The following is a 14,848-nucleotide window of genomic DNA, read 5'->3' as shown; positions in this document are numbered from 1 at the left end:
TTGAATCTGAATTCAAAATTTAAAATTCTAAACTCGAATGGTTTGAGATTTGAAGTTTAAACTAAAAAAATTTATTAAAATTATATATTAATGACATGAAAAAATTATTTAAATAATTGATAAGGGATAATAAATAATGTATTAAAAAGACTCATAAATTAATTTCTTTAAATGAACAATTGGCTTAATACAGTCAGTATAACATTTAATTATATTTTTATAATTTAGTATACTATTAGTATTTAGTAATATAACTCTACTAAGAATCACCTAAAATTTGAATTAAACAAATAACAAAACATTAATAATATATTAGGATTTTTCTTTTTATATTAAATAAATTAATTTACTCAAAACTTAATATATTGATTTGATCATCAAGTTATTAAAATTAATCATACCAAAAGTTATAAAAATATTAATTAATCTGAGAAGTGATTGTATGAAACTGTAATTATATATTATCCTAACATTTTTAATAGGAGAAGAGAAATCAGCTTTTTCTCTTGATTTTTAAATTTTAACATAATTTCATATCATCTTTTCTATTAAGGTGAATTTCTCTTCTCTATATATAGATGAATCAAAACGTTGCAATTCAAGAGAAAAAAAAAAGTTAGCAATTGTTGTTAAACATTTCTTTATTTCTTCAAAATTTCCCCTCCGTCTTCTTTTTCTTTCTTATTTGTTTTTCTTACCATCCAAACAAAAAAATATTATGGAAAGGCAACCGCATGCGCTAGTTATACCATACCCAGCACAAGGGCATGTGGCTCCTCTTATGAAATTGGCCCTTCAAATCGCATCCCATGGTGTGAAAGTGACCTTCGTTAACACAGAGTCCATACATGCAAAAATCAAGGCTTCTTTACCAGAAAATGTTGAGGAGGCACACCTGATAAGCTTAGTTTCGCTTCCCGATGGACTGGAACTGGACGATGATCGAACCGATTGGGTGAAGTTGAACGACTCCATTCATAGAACTATGCCAGGTTATTTGGAGGATTTCATATTGAAAGTTAATGGATCGAATGCGAATCAGAAGTTCACTTGTGTTGTGGCGGACACATCAGTTGGTTGGGCACTTGAACTGGCCAAGAAAGCTGGACTCCAAGCTGTCGCAGTTTGGCCTGCCGGTGGACCTTGCTTGGCTCTCGCACTTCACCTTCCACAACTTCTTGAGGCCGGAATAATAGATACTGAAGGTTAGCATAAAGTATATTGCACTAATAAAAAGAGAATTTAAAGCGGAACTCTAAAGATGATAAACACAAAACCCAAAAGAATAGGTTTTTATGAACAGTAAAACCAATCTAAAAGGTATTTTATTTAAATAAAAGAACCAGTTTTTTGGGAAAAAAAAATCCCCATTTTTAAAGAGAAAGTCAGAAATTTTCTTCTAGGACATTGAAATTAAATTACATATTTTATAAGAATTAATATATAATTTCACTAATTTATTAAGTTATAGATTTCACTAATTTATTAAATTATAGTTTTATAATTTTAAAAATTAAATTAAAATTTATTATTTTTGAAGATCAATTTTATCTTATATTATAATTTGTATGTAAGGTGTAATAGATGTACTACTTTTTTTTTTTTTTTGACAAATCTTCATGATTAATAAAATAGCTGAAAGTAATGGCTTGATTTATGTAATTGAGCTTGATCTTCTGATGTATAGGAACCGTGCTGAAAGATGAAGCAATCTCGGTTTCAAAGGATGTGCCCGCCTGGACCAGCACTGAGATTGGATGGGGCTTCCCGGATCCAGTGTTTCAGAAACTTCTTTTTGGCTTTTACACCATTTTTCCTCAGTATTACAAATTTCAGGACTGGTTCCTTTGCAACTCAATTTACGAGCTCGACTCTGCAGCTCTGCAACTGGTTCCCAACGTTTTCCCCATTGGGCCATTGCTTGCGAGCAACCATTTGGCTACTTTTGCTGGAAACTTATGGCCCCAAGACTCAACATGTTTACAGTGGCTCGATAACCATGCTTCAGGTTCAGTCATTTATGTTGCATTTGGTAGCTCAACCACGGTGGACTCGCAGCAACTGCATGAGCTAGCATTTGGTCTTGAACTTACAGGCCAACCATTTCTATGGGTAATTCGGTCTGATTTAATGAATGATGGTTCATTGGCTAAATTACCAGAAGGGTTCATAAATAGGGTATCAAACCGTGCAAAGTTTGTTGAGTGGGCACCTCAAGAGAAGGTGTTGGCTCACCCTTCAGTGGCTTGTTTCATGAGCCATTGTGGTTGGAATTCAACCATGGAAGGCCTAACGATGGGGGTTCCTTTTCTTTGTTGGCCTTACCTTGCTGATCAGTTCTGCAATAGAAACTACATTTGCGATGTTTGGAGGATCGGTTTGGGGTTAAGGAAAGACGAAAATGGCGTCATAACGAGGGATGAAATAAGTTCAAAGATTAAAACATTGTTGTCCTCTCAAGATATAAAGGCGAATGCTGTGCATGTAAAGGAAGTTGCTCAAAAGAGTTTGCATGAAAGTGGTGGGTCTTCTTGCAGGAACTTCAACAACTTCATTCAACATATTAAGAGCATTTAGAGCTTGGGACTTTGAATATCAAATTGAGAAAATTTGGCTCTCATAGTTGTTTCAAGAAAATATGATTGGAAACTTTTGCTTGCCTCTTGATTATGTTAGAAAAACAAACCAACTTTTCAAAAAGTAAAAAAGTGCAGCTAAACAAATTATATTCAAATTGGCTTTTACTTCATGCAACTTCTCTTTCAAATTGAATTGAAAAGTAGTTTACAACTGTGAAAATTGGATAATGCTGGAAACGTCAATGATAATGGCAGCAACTTGAAAAGTCCTACACGGCAAGGCAAGACAAAATTTTAGTCGACTTACTATGTCTATATATATATATATATAAGTAGAGTCTTATAAAAATAAAGTGTATGTGAGTGCTGAAAATATTAGTGAATTTGAGAGAAAAAAAAAAGTGTTGTAAGGAAAACTACTAGCAGCAGTATAGAGAGAAAAAAAAAAGAGTTTGTATTGTGTTTATTTGTGTAATAAAAAGTTTAGTATTTGATTTATTTTATTACGCTTCCAACAAGTAGTATTCGAGCTAGGTTCGTGTTGATGTCACAATGGTAAACACGATTCAACCGCAAATCCCAAAATTAACAAAGATAAATTATGACAATTGGAGCATCCAGATGAGAGCTTCGCTTGGTTCTCAAGATTGTTGGGACATTGTCGAAGAAGGATATGTCGAGCCCAAAAATGCAGCTGCCGAAGCGGCTTTGACAAACGAAGAAAAAAAAAGTATTGAAAGAAGCTTGTAAAAAGGATAAGAGGGCGCTGTTCTTTATTTTTCAAGGTGTTGATGAATCAACCTTTGAAAAATTTTCAGATGCGAAGACATCAAAAAAAGCATGGGAAATTTTGCAAAAATCCCTTCAAGGAGCGGAAAAACCCAAAAAGGTACATTTACAAACCCTTAGAGCCGAATTTGAGACATTGAAAATGAAACCTTCAGAAAGCGTTGATGATTATGTCATCCGAGTGAAAGCAGTGGTAAATGAAATGAAAAGGAATGGAGAAACACATGATGATGTTGGAGTAATGGGAAAAATTTTGCGGTCATTGATACGCAAATTTGATTATGTGGTGGTTGCCATTGAAGAGTCAAAAGATTTATCACAAATATCATTCAACGAACTTGTGGGTTCCCTCGAAGCCTATGAGCATAAAATGAAGCAAAATGATGATATTGGAAATTTGGACCAAGTCTTGCAAAGCAGGTTGTCCTTCAACGAAAGTGGAGTTAGGGATAACTTTGGATAAGGTACGAGTAATCGTGGAGGATACTATGGAGGATATAGAGGCAGAAATAGTGGAGCACGAGGAACACGTGGACAAGACAATCAATCATATGGTAAAGTCCAAACAAGTGAAGAATATCAAACATTAAGTTGTGGACGAGGAGCTCGAGGTTGAGGTCGAGGCTGAGGTAGATTTCAACAAGGAAATAAATATCAGGTACAATGTTATAATTGCAATAAATATGGCCATTATAGTTACGAGTGTCGATTGAATCCCAAATGGAGGAGAGAAATCATGTAGCAGCAGCTAAAGAAGAAGAAAACGTGGAATCTAGTGTATTCATCACTTATAAAAAAAGTGAAAAATCAAGTAAAAGTATTTGGTATCTTAATAATTGCGCCAATAATCACATGTGTGGCCGAAAAGATTTATTTCTAGAGTTGGATGAGAATAGTCATGGACAAGAAACGTTTGGAGATGAATCGCATGCCACAGTTAAAAGTAAAGGCAACGTTACTATTACACAAAAGAATGGAGAAAAAAAGTTCATATTAGATGTTTATTACATACCAGCTTTGAAAAGCAACATCATCAGCCTTGGACAGCTTCTAGAAAAAGGATATGAAGTATATATGAAGGATTCCATGCTCGCCATAAAAAATAAGATTGGTGAATTAATTGCCCAAGTTGATATGACGCGTAACCGTCTATTTACTATTGACATTGAATTTGGAAAAGTGAAATGTATGAAGAATGCAATTAAAGATGATTCACGGTTGTGGCATTTAAGGTTTGGGCATCTTGGTTTTTTCGGTCTAAAGCTATTGTCAAAAGAAAATATGGTGAATGGGTTGCCAGAAATTAATCCTCCTGATCAACTATGTGAAGCCTGCATTAAAGGAAAACAACACAGACAGAGTTTTGAAGAGGGGAAACTCAACGAGCAAGGAGACCATTGGAGATCGTGCACTCAGACATAGTAGGTCCTTTTGATATACCATCACTTGGTGGAAACATGTACTATGTTACTTTAATTGATGATTTTAGTAGAAAAAGTAGGATATATCTTCTTAAAACAAAATCAGAAGCATTTGACAAGTTTATCAAGTTCAAAGCCATGGTAGAAAAACAGAGTGAACATTTCATTAAGATACTCAGAACTAATAGAGGTGGTGAGTATACTTCAAAGCTATTTGAAAGCTTCTACAAGGAACACAAAATTATTCACTAGTTGACAACACGCCACAACAAAATGGAGTTGCTGAAAGAAAGAGCCGCACTATTCTTGATGTGGCAAGAAACATGGTTAAAGGTAAGCATTTACCAAGAACTTCCTGGGCTGAAGCTGTTCAATGTGCTGTTTATTTGTTGAACCGATGTCCAATAAAAAGTGTGAAATACAAGAAACCAAACGAAGCTTGGAGCAATCAATAGCCAGGAGTCGAACATCTCAAGATTTTTGGATGCATCGCATATGCTCATGTTGCCGACCAGACGAGAAAGAAGCTTGATGATAAATGAGTAAAATGTATTTTCATTGGTTATGAAAAGAGAAAGAAGGCATACATGTTTTACAACCTTATCAACAAGAAAGTTATTATTTCAAGAGATGTTGAATTTGATGAAGCTGATTATTGGAGATGGAGTAAAGCAGAGAAGAAAATTGAAGGATTATTTTTCAGTGATGACAAAAATGACGACTTCATTAATCAAGAATAAGGCGACGATCAAAGCCCTACTTCAAGTCCTGTTGCAACAACTCCTACAACATCATTATCACCAACCAGCAGTAATACCAGCAACTCAGAGGAAGCACCTGCAAGAATGCGTAATTTACGCGATATTTATGAGGTTATAGAACCCATAGAAACAATAATCGATTATTCATTATTCCGTTTAATGAAGGGATGTGATCCAATAATATATGAAGATGCAACTAAAGATGTCAGATGGAAGAAGGCAATGGATGAAGAAATTGCAGCAATAAGAAGAAATGACACATGGGAGCTAACAAGTCTACCAGAAGGTTTTCCCCTTCATTTGAATTATGTTGAGGTTTTCTTTTGATCGCAATGCAGCTGAAGTGGGATGGGCACATACAGCAAATCGTTTGATTAAGGTGTGTTTGGTGTCCAACTACCATACTTGATCTTAGTTTATTCCTTATTTGAACTACGACAGTTCTCACTTAAGGACATTGATCTTGATATCACAGGCTGAAAACGAACTGAAATGATTGAAGATTGGTGCTGTGCTTAGATAAAAAGAAGGCTTATCTTGACAACACGACTTATGCAAAGAACTACATTGTGCTCCTCCAAGAGCGCTTCTTTCTGCAGATGCTATAAAAAATATTTTTTCCCTTTCATACAAAGTTATATATTTTTATAAGAATTGATGTATAAATTTACTATTTTAATAATTTATATTTTTACAATTTTTAAAGGATTTATTATTTTGGTGGGTTAAAGTAAAATTTTACCATTTAACTAACTTAAAATTATATAAAATTTAGAGGATTAAAAATTAAATTTCACATTTTAACCTTTATGTTATGTTTGATTTGTACAAAAAAATTGAAAGTAATTAACTCATGCCTATTTAAATACATTCTTACTTTTTTGTCATTTAAAAAATATTTTTATTTAATTTTTAGTAATTTTACACAAAAGTTGTAACACCCTATACTCGTACCCGGGACCGGGATAGGATACGAGGCATTACCGAGATTTTCAGAATAATTTCAATTAATTCATATCATTTAGTATTCATTTTCATGTTTCATGTAACATCCTTTTCATATTATAATTCTCGTATCATATCAAATATTCTATCCGTTGAATCATTGGAGTTTCGATGGATTTTTCAACAGTACACTCAAAGCATACATTTCCATATTCCATCAATTCATATTCAGAAATAACCCTTAGGACGTTTAATCATCAAGCACTCTCTCGAGTCACATCTCATGTAACTGTAGCGAATCAGGATTACCTTTTCAGGTCAAATCCTATTTGCCTTAAGTTACAGTAGTGAATCAGGAATAAATCCTATTCGCTTTAAATTACCATAGTGAATCAGTAATAAATCCTATCCACTTTGAGGTATTATAGTGAATCAGGAACGAATCCTATCCACTTTATATTCTCGAGAAGGCTTTTGTCAGATTAACCGTCCGGATTATCTATTTCTGCAACACATGCAAGAACTCTTTCATTTGGGAAATCACCTATATCCATCCGGAACCCAATATTCAAACAGATTTTATCTCTTTCAAGTAGTTTCGAAACATGTATTATTTCTTTCATTTCAACATCCATACATTTCATATATTCAATTCAAGCATCATATAAAATACGATATAATATTTAAATTTTCATATTTACATGCTCATTCAAGTTATACGAACCTTCCTAACTCAATTGCAGAAATACCAAGATTTAGGGGCATTTTAGTAATTTACTTTTTTCCCAATTTTCACCCAATCTTAAATTGATAATTTCATTCAATTTATTAATTTAGATAATAAAACAATCCATTCCCTTCAATTTGGTCATTTTTTACTTTTTTACAAAATTACCCCCTAAAGTTTTACTTTTATTCAATTTAGTCTTCGAGCCTAAAGCATGCAAATTAACCATAATAGCTGAATATTCATATATATTTTCCTCCTCCTCCTCCTCCTCCTCTCCATTCCACATCCTTAATTTATATAACATGCTATAAATAGCATTATCAATACTTTCACTATTTACTTATATGTATATTCAAAACTGTCCATTTGAGTCATAGTCACTAAATTATTTATATCTTGAGCTATAGAACTCGAAATTAAGATCCTCTAATTTTCCCTGAAACTATACTTAAATATTTTCTTATCATAAAATTTTCAGAATTTTTGGTTTAGCTAGTAAGTACAGTTTATTCTTTAAAGTCACCTCTGTTCTGCTATCTGACAGTTCTGACCCTTCATCACTTAAAATTAATTATCTCATTTTAAAGGATTTGAACGATGTTTCCATTTATTTATATTGAAAATAAACTCATTCATAATTCTAAACATATAAATTTAAGCCCCTAATTAGTTTTCTCCAATTTTTGATGATTTTACAAATTCAGAACAGAGGAACCCGAAATCATTCTGACCTTGTCTCACTAAATTTATTATATCTCATAATTAAAAATTACATTGCTTACACTATTTCTTTTATAAGAAACTAGACTCAATAATATTTAATTCCATATTTTTTCAATCTTCTAATTTGATTTCCACAACTTATGGTGATTTTTCAAAATTAGCCTACTGCTGCTGTCCAAAACTGTTTTAATGCAAGATGTTTATTTACCATGTTTATAATACTCTTATTTTCTTTCTCTACACTATTTCACATTACTTTCTCTTATTTTCTCTTCACTAACATATCAAGAACATAAGACCATATATAATAAAATTCTACTATAACATCATTTCCATGCTTTTTCAATAATAGCAATTTTAAAAATATATTGAAATCTTCATGTTCTTACCTTGTCCTATTGATTTCAATCTTCAACTTGATTTTTCTCTCTCCTCCAGCTTCTATTCATTGAATCTAACTTGATATTCTAGCTCCCCATAGTCTACTTATCATCTTTCTCTCTTGATGGCTATGGAAATTCTTTTGATTTCAAAGTGAAAATGGTGAATTTTTGGTGAAAGGACCAAATTGTAAAAAAAAGAAAATTTTCTTTCTTTTCTTCTCTTCCAACGTTGGTTGCATGGAAAAGATGGATGAGGTGTGTGTGTGTGTGTGTGTGTGTGTGTGTGTTTTCCACACACACATATATATATACTAAATAAAATAATAAAATAATCATAAATATCTTATTAAAATATTAATAAAATAATATTTATCTAATTAATTAATTTAAAATATCATCAACATAATCATTACATTCTAGAATTCTCTCTCTTACTAATTGACCATTTTTCCCTTTATAATCTTTTAAAATTCCAACATTGAGTCATCACTTAATTTGGAAAAATTACGATTTAGTCCCTCATAATTCTTCACCTATTTGATTTGGTCCTAATTCATTCATTTTCCTTAGTTTCTAGATTATTCCACCCCTAAAATATTTGCACTATTGGTCCTTCAACTTTTTCATACTTACACTTTAACCCATCAAATTTTGAGTATTTATTCTTGGGCAACACAACCTTTTTTTCACTTTTACAATTTAGTCATTTCTTGAATTAATAATGTAATATATCATAATATACTTCCCAATATTGACATAATAAAATTTCCTTTTGTCACTTTATTTCCTTATTTTACAATATCAAGGATAATATCATACTATAAAATTTTCGGGATATTACAAAAGTTCTTTTATTAAAAGTTTTAAGCAGGACAACTTTAACCTTTTTAAAAAAATTATATTATAGCTCTATATATTCAATTTTCATATTATATAATATAAAAATAATCTTATCAATCATGCATATCATCCATCATACTACCAGAACTTAATAATCATGCGTATTTAAGTTAAAATTCAATTAATCAATTAACCACGGGCCCAATTCAATTATCTGGTTATTCATTTTATCTTACCCCTTATACTTTGAGGCGTCTACAATTCTCCCCTCCTTAAAGAAATTTCGTTCTTGAAATTTTCATGCTGACACTTTAATTACTTAATCACAAATTTCATTATTCCATTTTTCAAAACAACCACCACACTTTTGTTGTGCAATTTGATTCCTATTCAGTTTTATACTATACTTCCCCTTTAAACCTCCAACGGACTTCTCTTGAAGATCCTATTCACTATCACGGACTGTCCTAAAGGACTAACTAAAGTGACTTCACAATAATTTTCTCTACCCCAAATTACTAGTTTAATAAAAACACTATCGTTTCTTTGAGTCTAAGTGTTTATCTACAGTTTTCAAATAACAAGTTCAAACATTAATCTTTATTCACAATCTAAAGTTTACTATATATCTAAAGTTTTAATAGTAGCTAAAGTAGGACCGACACCAGAGTCTCGGGTTTAATTTTCCTACAGAAAATCAATCAAATTTTTTTTCAAAAACTTATGGCATAATTTTTCCAAAAATACCCCTTTCTATGCATGCAAACTCACTAAAAAATCCACAATTCGAGTTTTGAAAACTAAAACTCTGATACCACCAAATGTAACCTCCCCAATCCGACCTAAACATTAAATCCAAATTTGAAAGATTACATCAACTACCGAGATGGCGTAGCAGGGTTATTTGAGTTTTGAAAAGAGTTGATTTAAAATAATTGTTTAATATAGTAGAAAATTCAGTTACAAACCATTTTATTATCCTTAGAATCTTAATTTTCATTAGGCAGCGGAAAAACGAGTCTATTGGTTTTAAGGAAAACCGAGGTTCATGCATACTAATTAATAATCGTAGCATAATATCTTAAAAATGCAAATAAAATGTCATGCAAAATAAAACAAACATAAATCCTAAGTCTCATGCCACAATTCAAAAATAAATAATACAATATTTTTAAAGAAATACCGACTATTAATCAAACTTAAAATGTTTTAAAAAAATGAAACTAAGCCAAGTCCTTCTGAATCCTACGTTCGTGTCCTTACTTGGTAGATTATCTAAAAGGATGAAAATTTAAGGGGGAGTGAGCTTTGGCGCTCAATGTGAGTCCATTTACAATAAAATCAATACAACAATTATTAAGACACATTAATTATCATCACATGGAATAATCATATATAGCAGTTCAGTTCATAATATCGGTTTTACCATGCAACCATCATTAATTTTTCAGAACTCGCAATCACAATTTTCAGAATAACCAAATTCTCATATTTGCCCACAATGATCATAATCGTAGGCACATGTATATTTTCACACACTTATATAAATATATATGTCACATAACGAGATTTTCAAATTTGTATGCATATAGCCTATAAGATGCTATACAATTTTGGATTTAACAAAGTATATATCCTACCCCACCACTACACTCCATAATGGGAGTTTTCTAGAACTCTATCCTCCAACATACCAGTTTGTGGTTAAACCACTACTGGTTCGCAGATAACAACTCCTATTTGGCTGTGGACACACAACAAGTCCCCGTGGTTGGAATCCGCCTTTGGCTGTGGGTTCACATCAAAAGTCTTATAGATTAAACCTACTTTTAATTGTAGATCCTATAGCATAAACCCCACTATTGGAATTGGCCTTTAACTATGGATTCACAGTAGTACCCATAGATGGAATCTACCTTTGGCTGTGGATACACAAAAATTTGCAGATAAGAACTGTAATGGCCTAAATTCAAGGTTATCGGAACAATAGTTTCGTAACCATAGATCTGATTTAAAGAGAAATTTATTTTAATATTTTTGCTTGAAAATTTATATGATAGGAAAATTTTATCGATTTAGTGATTAGTTAGAAAAAGAAATTATTGAAGAAATTGGGTAAAAAAAGGTATCGGGACCTCTATCTCGTAAAATCGAGTCGAAAATAATTTTATAAATATTTATGAAATTTTATTAATGTGGTATTAAAATTTCGTTAGGAAATTTTAATGTTTGGGTAGTCAATTAAATGAAAAGGACTAAATTGTAATTGGTGTAAAAGTTGCTAGAGTGATTAAATAGCTTAAGAGTCTAATGAGAAAGGATTTAAAAGGAATTAGACCCAAAATTTATTTGGACTGGACGGAAAGGGTATGAAATCAGCAGAAAAATTGATAAATTAAGGGTAAAATTGGAATATTGCAAAATTAACTAAATAAAACTAGGACTAAATAGGAAATATCTAGATTTCTCTTCATTTCTCTTCAATTCTAGCAGCTAAAAACGCCATAGGAGGGTTCTATAAGCTTGTATTTCATAATTTTTACACCAAGTGAGTTAATCCTTGCCTTTTTCTTGTAATTTTTGTGTTTCTAAGACTTTTACAACTAGGTCCTACTATTAAATTCATTAGTTTTTGATTTCATGGATGAAATTGAAAGTCACCATGGTTAAGTGCTGTAAGTTTATGATGAAATAGAATGAAATTAAAGCTTTAATTTGTTTATGAGATGATTTTATTAGGCAATTTCAATGGAAATTGATTTTTGGGACCTAATTGTGAAAATGTTTGGGATTAAAGTCTATTGCTGAAATTCTGATTCCTAAAGGTTGTAAACTAGTTTAAGGTGATAGAATAAAATGCTAATTGAGAAAAATCAGCTCAATTGAGAGGCTAATTGAGTAGGGACGAAATTATCATTTATTAAAAGCTTAGGGGAAAAATGGTAATAAACAGCTTGCACTAAAACAGTTTGGACAGCAGCAGTAGACTAACTTTGAAAAATCACCAAAAATTGTAGGAATCGAATTAGAAGATGAACAAAATATTGAATTAAAACTTATTGAGTCTAGTTTCTCATAGAAGAAATATTGTAAGCAATGGATTTGTAAATTTTGATATATAATGAATTTTGTGAGACAAGGTTAGAATGAATTCGGGTTCCCCTGTTCTGACTTTGAAAAATTATAAAAATTGAATAAAAATAATTAGGGACTTAAATTTATATGTATATAATTCTGAATGAGTCTATTTTTAATAGAAATAAACGAGAACATCATTTGAATTCTGTATAAAGAGATAATTTATTTTTAGTGAAGAAGGGTCAGAACTGTTAGACAACAGAACAGGGGTGACTTTGAAGAATAAACTGTACTGATTGGCTAAACCAAAAATTCTGAAAATTTTATGGTAAAAATATATATGAGTCTAGTTTCAGGTAAAATTAACAGATCTTAAATTGGAGTTCTGTATCTCAAGTTATAAATAATTTAGTGACTATGACTCAAGTAGACAGCTTTGAATGAACTATAAATAATAGTTGAATTATAGAGAATGTTGCATATGAACATGAAATGTATTAAATTGATAATTAAATTTATTTATTTAGATCCAGAAGATTCAAATACGAAGCTAGATCGAGGAAAGGAAAAAGTTCGGGATTAGTAGATTTTTACTGTTTACAAACAAGTATCAAGGTAAGTTCGTATAACTTGAATTATATTCTTAAATGCTTGAGATTGTATGTTATTGATGTGAATATGATTTGAGTGTTCATTGTATGAAAATTAATGAAACATTGATATATTTGATAAAATGGGAAGAAATCCCGGTTGAATGAAAGGAAAATTCGATGGATCTCGAAAAGGAATTGACGGTAAAAGGATCTAGCTCGGACGGGTGATCCTATCCGATATAGCCCTCCAGAAGAATATATGTAAAATAGATTTAGCCGGACGGTAATCAATTAGGGTCTGAATTTAGCTTTGGATGGTAATTCAGATCCAAGCTCATTAGAGTAATTGTCGTTGCGAGGATTTAGCCTCGACTGGTAATCCCACAATACTCTATGAGTTTATATTGCGAGGATTTAGCTTTGGTGGTAATCCCGCCGCAAGGTTGAGGTTCGTGGGAGTGTGCTCTCGAAATGGAAATGTGCACATGAATATGAATTGACGGACCGAATTGTACACTAAAAGTGTACCTCTGAAAAATCCATCGAAATTTCGATAAATTCAACGGGATAAATATGGAAAATAACAAGGAAATGGAAATCATGGTATTGATGAGCTCATCAATCATAGTATATATTATTGGTACATGGAAATTATTGTACTAACTTGACTGTTGAGTTTGTGCATATTAGGGTAATAATGCATTGAATGGATATATGGATGTTTATTGTATTGTATTGAAAATATTAGGTAAGTATAATTCTTGTTACATGAGCTTACTAAGCACAAAGTGCTTACCCCGTTTCCTTTTTCCCTGTTTTGTAGTGTTAAGAGCTCGGAGGTCGGAGACACATCATACTGTCAACCTGAGGATTTCGGTATATAAAGAAACTTTATTTTGGAAATCAATGGCATGTATAAGCTAACAAAGTAAATGTTAACGTGAAATGAATGTAAAGTTAGCCATTAGTATGGTTAACAAACCCGGTTATAGATATGTGATGACGTTATCTTATATAAATGCATGAATCTATCATGAAAATATGTTGAATTGATTTGGTTGATGTGAATTGGTCTCGATTTAATATTACAGGGAAGGTTAGATATTTATAAAAGGGCTATATTGAATATAAAAAAAAAAAATTTAATTCGTAAACTCCGGTAATGCCTCGTACCCTATTCCGGCAATGAATACGGGTAGGGGTATTACAAGAACTGCAGCATGGCTGTGACTTTGCACCTCTATATTACTTGCAGATTAACTGCTTGATCTTCCTCTGTACGTATCGTCCCAACCCATGCAATGCATTATGACATATTGAATATAATCACATATAGTGGCATTTAATATACTAACACATGACAAATCAATAGTAAAATCAAACTTCTCATGTATTCAATTTGACAATAATATAGGGCATGTCATTCATACGATTGCAAGTATATAGATACAAAGGTATACTATTAATAATTCATGCAAACGTTCATAAATATAAATAATTACTACATTAATTTGATCAACCATGGATTATAGCATATCTCATATCATCAGGGACCTAATTGCATAATTTGATTCACTAAAAATAGTTCGGAACCTATTTAAGGACTAAATTGATCAACACATAAAATTTTGGGTTAAAACTATAAATTCTTGGTTCCAGGGGACACATGGTCGTGTGACCGGACCATGTGGAAAGCCTTGGGCCATGTGGATAGTGTACACGTGTAACACCCCTATACATTTGGTGCCAAAGTGATTTTGGCTAATCACTAATATATTTGAACATTAAAAAATAAATAAAATTTTTTATAACTTATATTTTAGTCCCTACTACTTGGAACACACTTGATCTTCCTAAGTACATGCCATTCTATTCAAAATTTTGAAACATACCCTCTTGGCACTTGGAGATGTGATGAGATGGATGCTCACGACCTCAATTACAACTCTTTAAAATCACTGTACCTAATCTGTGCACAGAAAACAAAATCGTACTCTGAGTAAAAA

The 14,848-nt window shown here is 31.8% G+C and overlaps 2 protein-coding genes across 2 annotated transcripts; both read left to right on the top strand.

The window, feature by feature from the left end:
- Positions 1-586: 586 nt before the first annotated feature.
- Positions 587-2,734, top strand: LOC108478009 (UDP-glycosyltransferase 83A1-like). The gene is made up of 3 exons (XM_053022977.1): positions 587-1,209; positions 1,304-1,320; positions 1,688-2,734. The coding sequence occupies exons 1-3, from the start codon at positions 719-721 to the stop codon at positions 2,575-2,577; spliced, it is 1,398 nt and encodes a 465-aa protein (XP_052878937.1). The 5' UTR covers positions 587-718; the 3' UTR covers positions 2,578-2,734.
- A 397-nt stretch (positions 2,735-3,131) lies between these two features.
- On the top strand, positions 3,132-3,831 carry LOC108478010 (uncharacterized). Its single transcript, XM_017780455.1, has 2 exons — positions 3,132-3,309; positions 3,398-3,831. The coding sequence occupies exons 1-2, from the start codon at positions 3,132-3,134 to the stop codon at positions 3,829-3,831; spliced, it is 612 nt and encodes a 203-aa protein (XP_017635944.1).
- The last annotated feature ends 11,017 nt before the right edge of the window (positions 3,832-14,848 follow it).

The sequence above is a fragment of the Gossypium arboreum genome, chromosome 12 (genome assembly GCF_025698485.1).
Source record: "Gossypium arboreum isolate Shixiya-1 chromosome 12, ASM2569848v2, whole genome shotgun sequence".
Taxonomy (NCBI): Eukaryota; Viridiplantae; Streptophyta; class Magnoliopsida; order Malvales; family Malvaceae; genus Gossypium; species Gossypium arboreum.
This window is presented reverse-complemented; position numbering and strand designations above follow the sequence as displayed.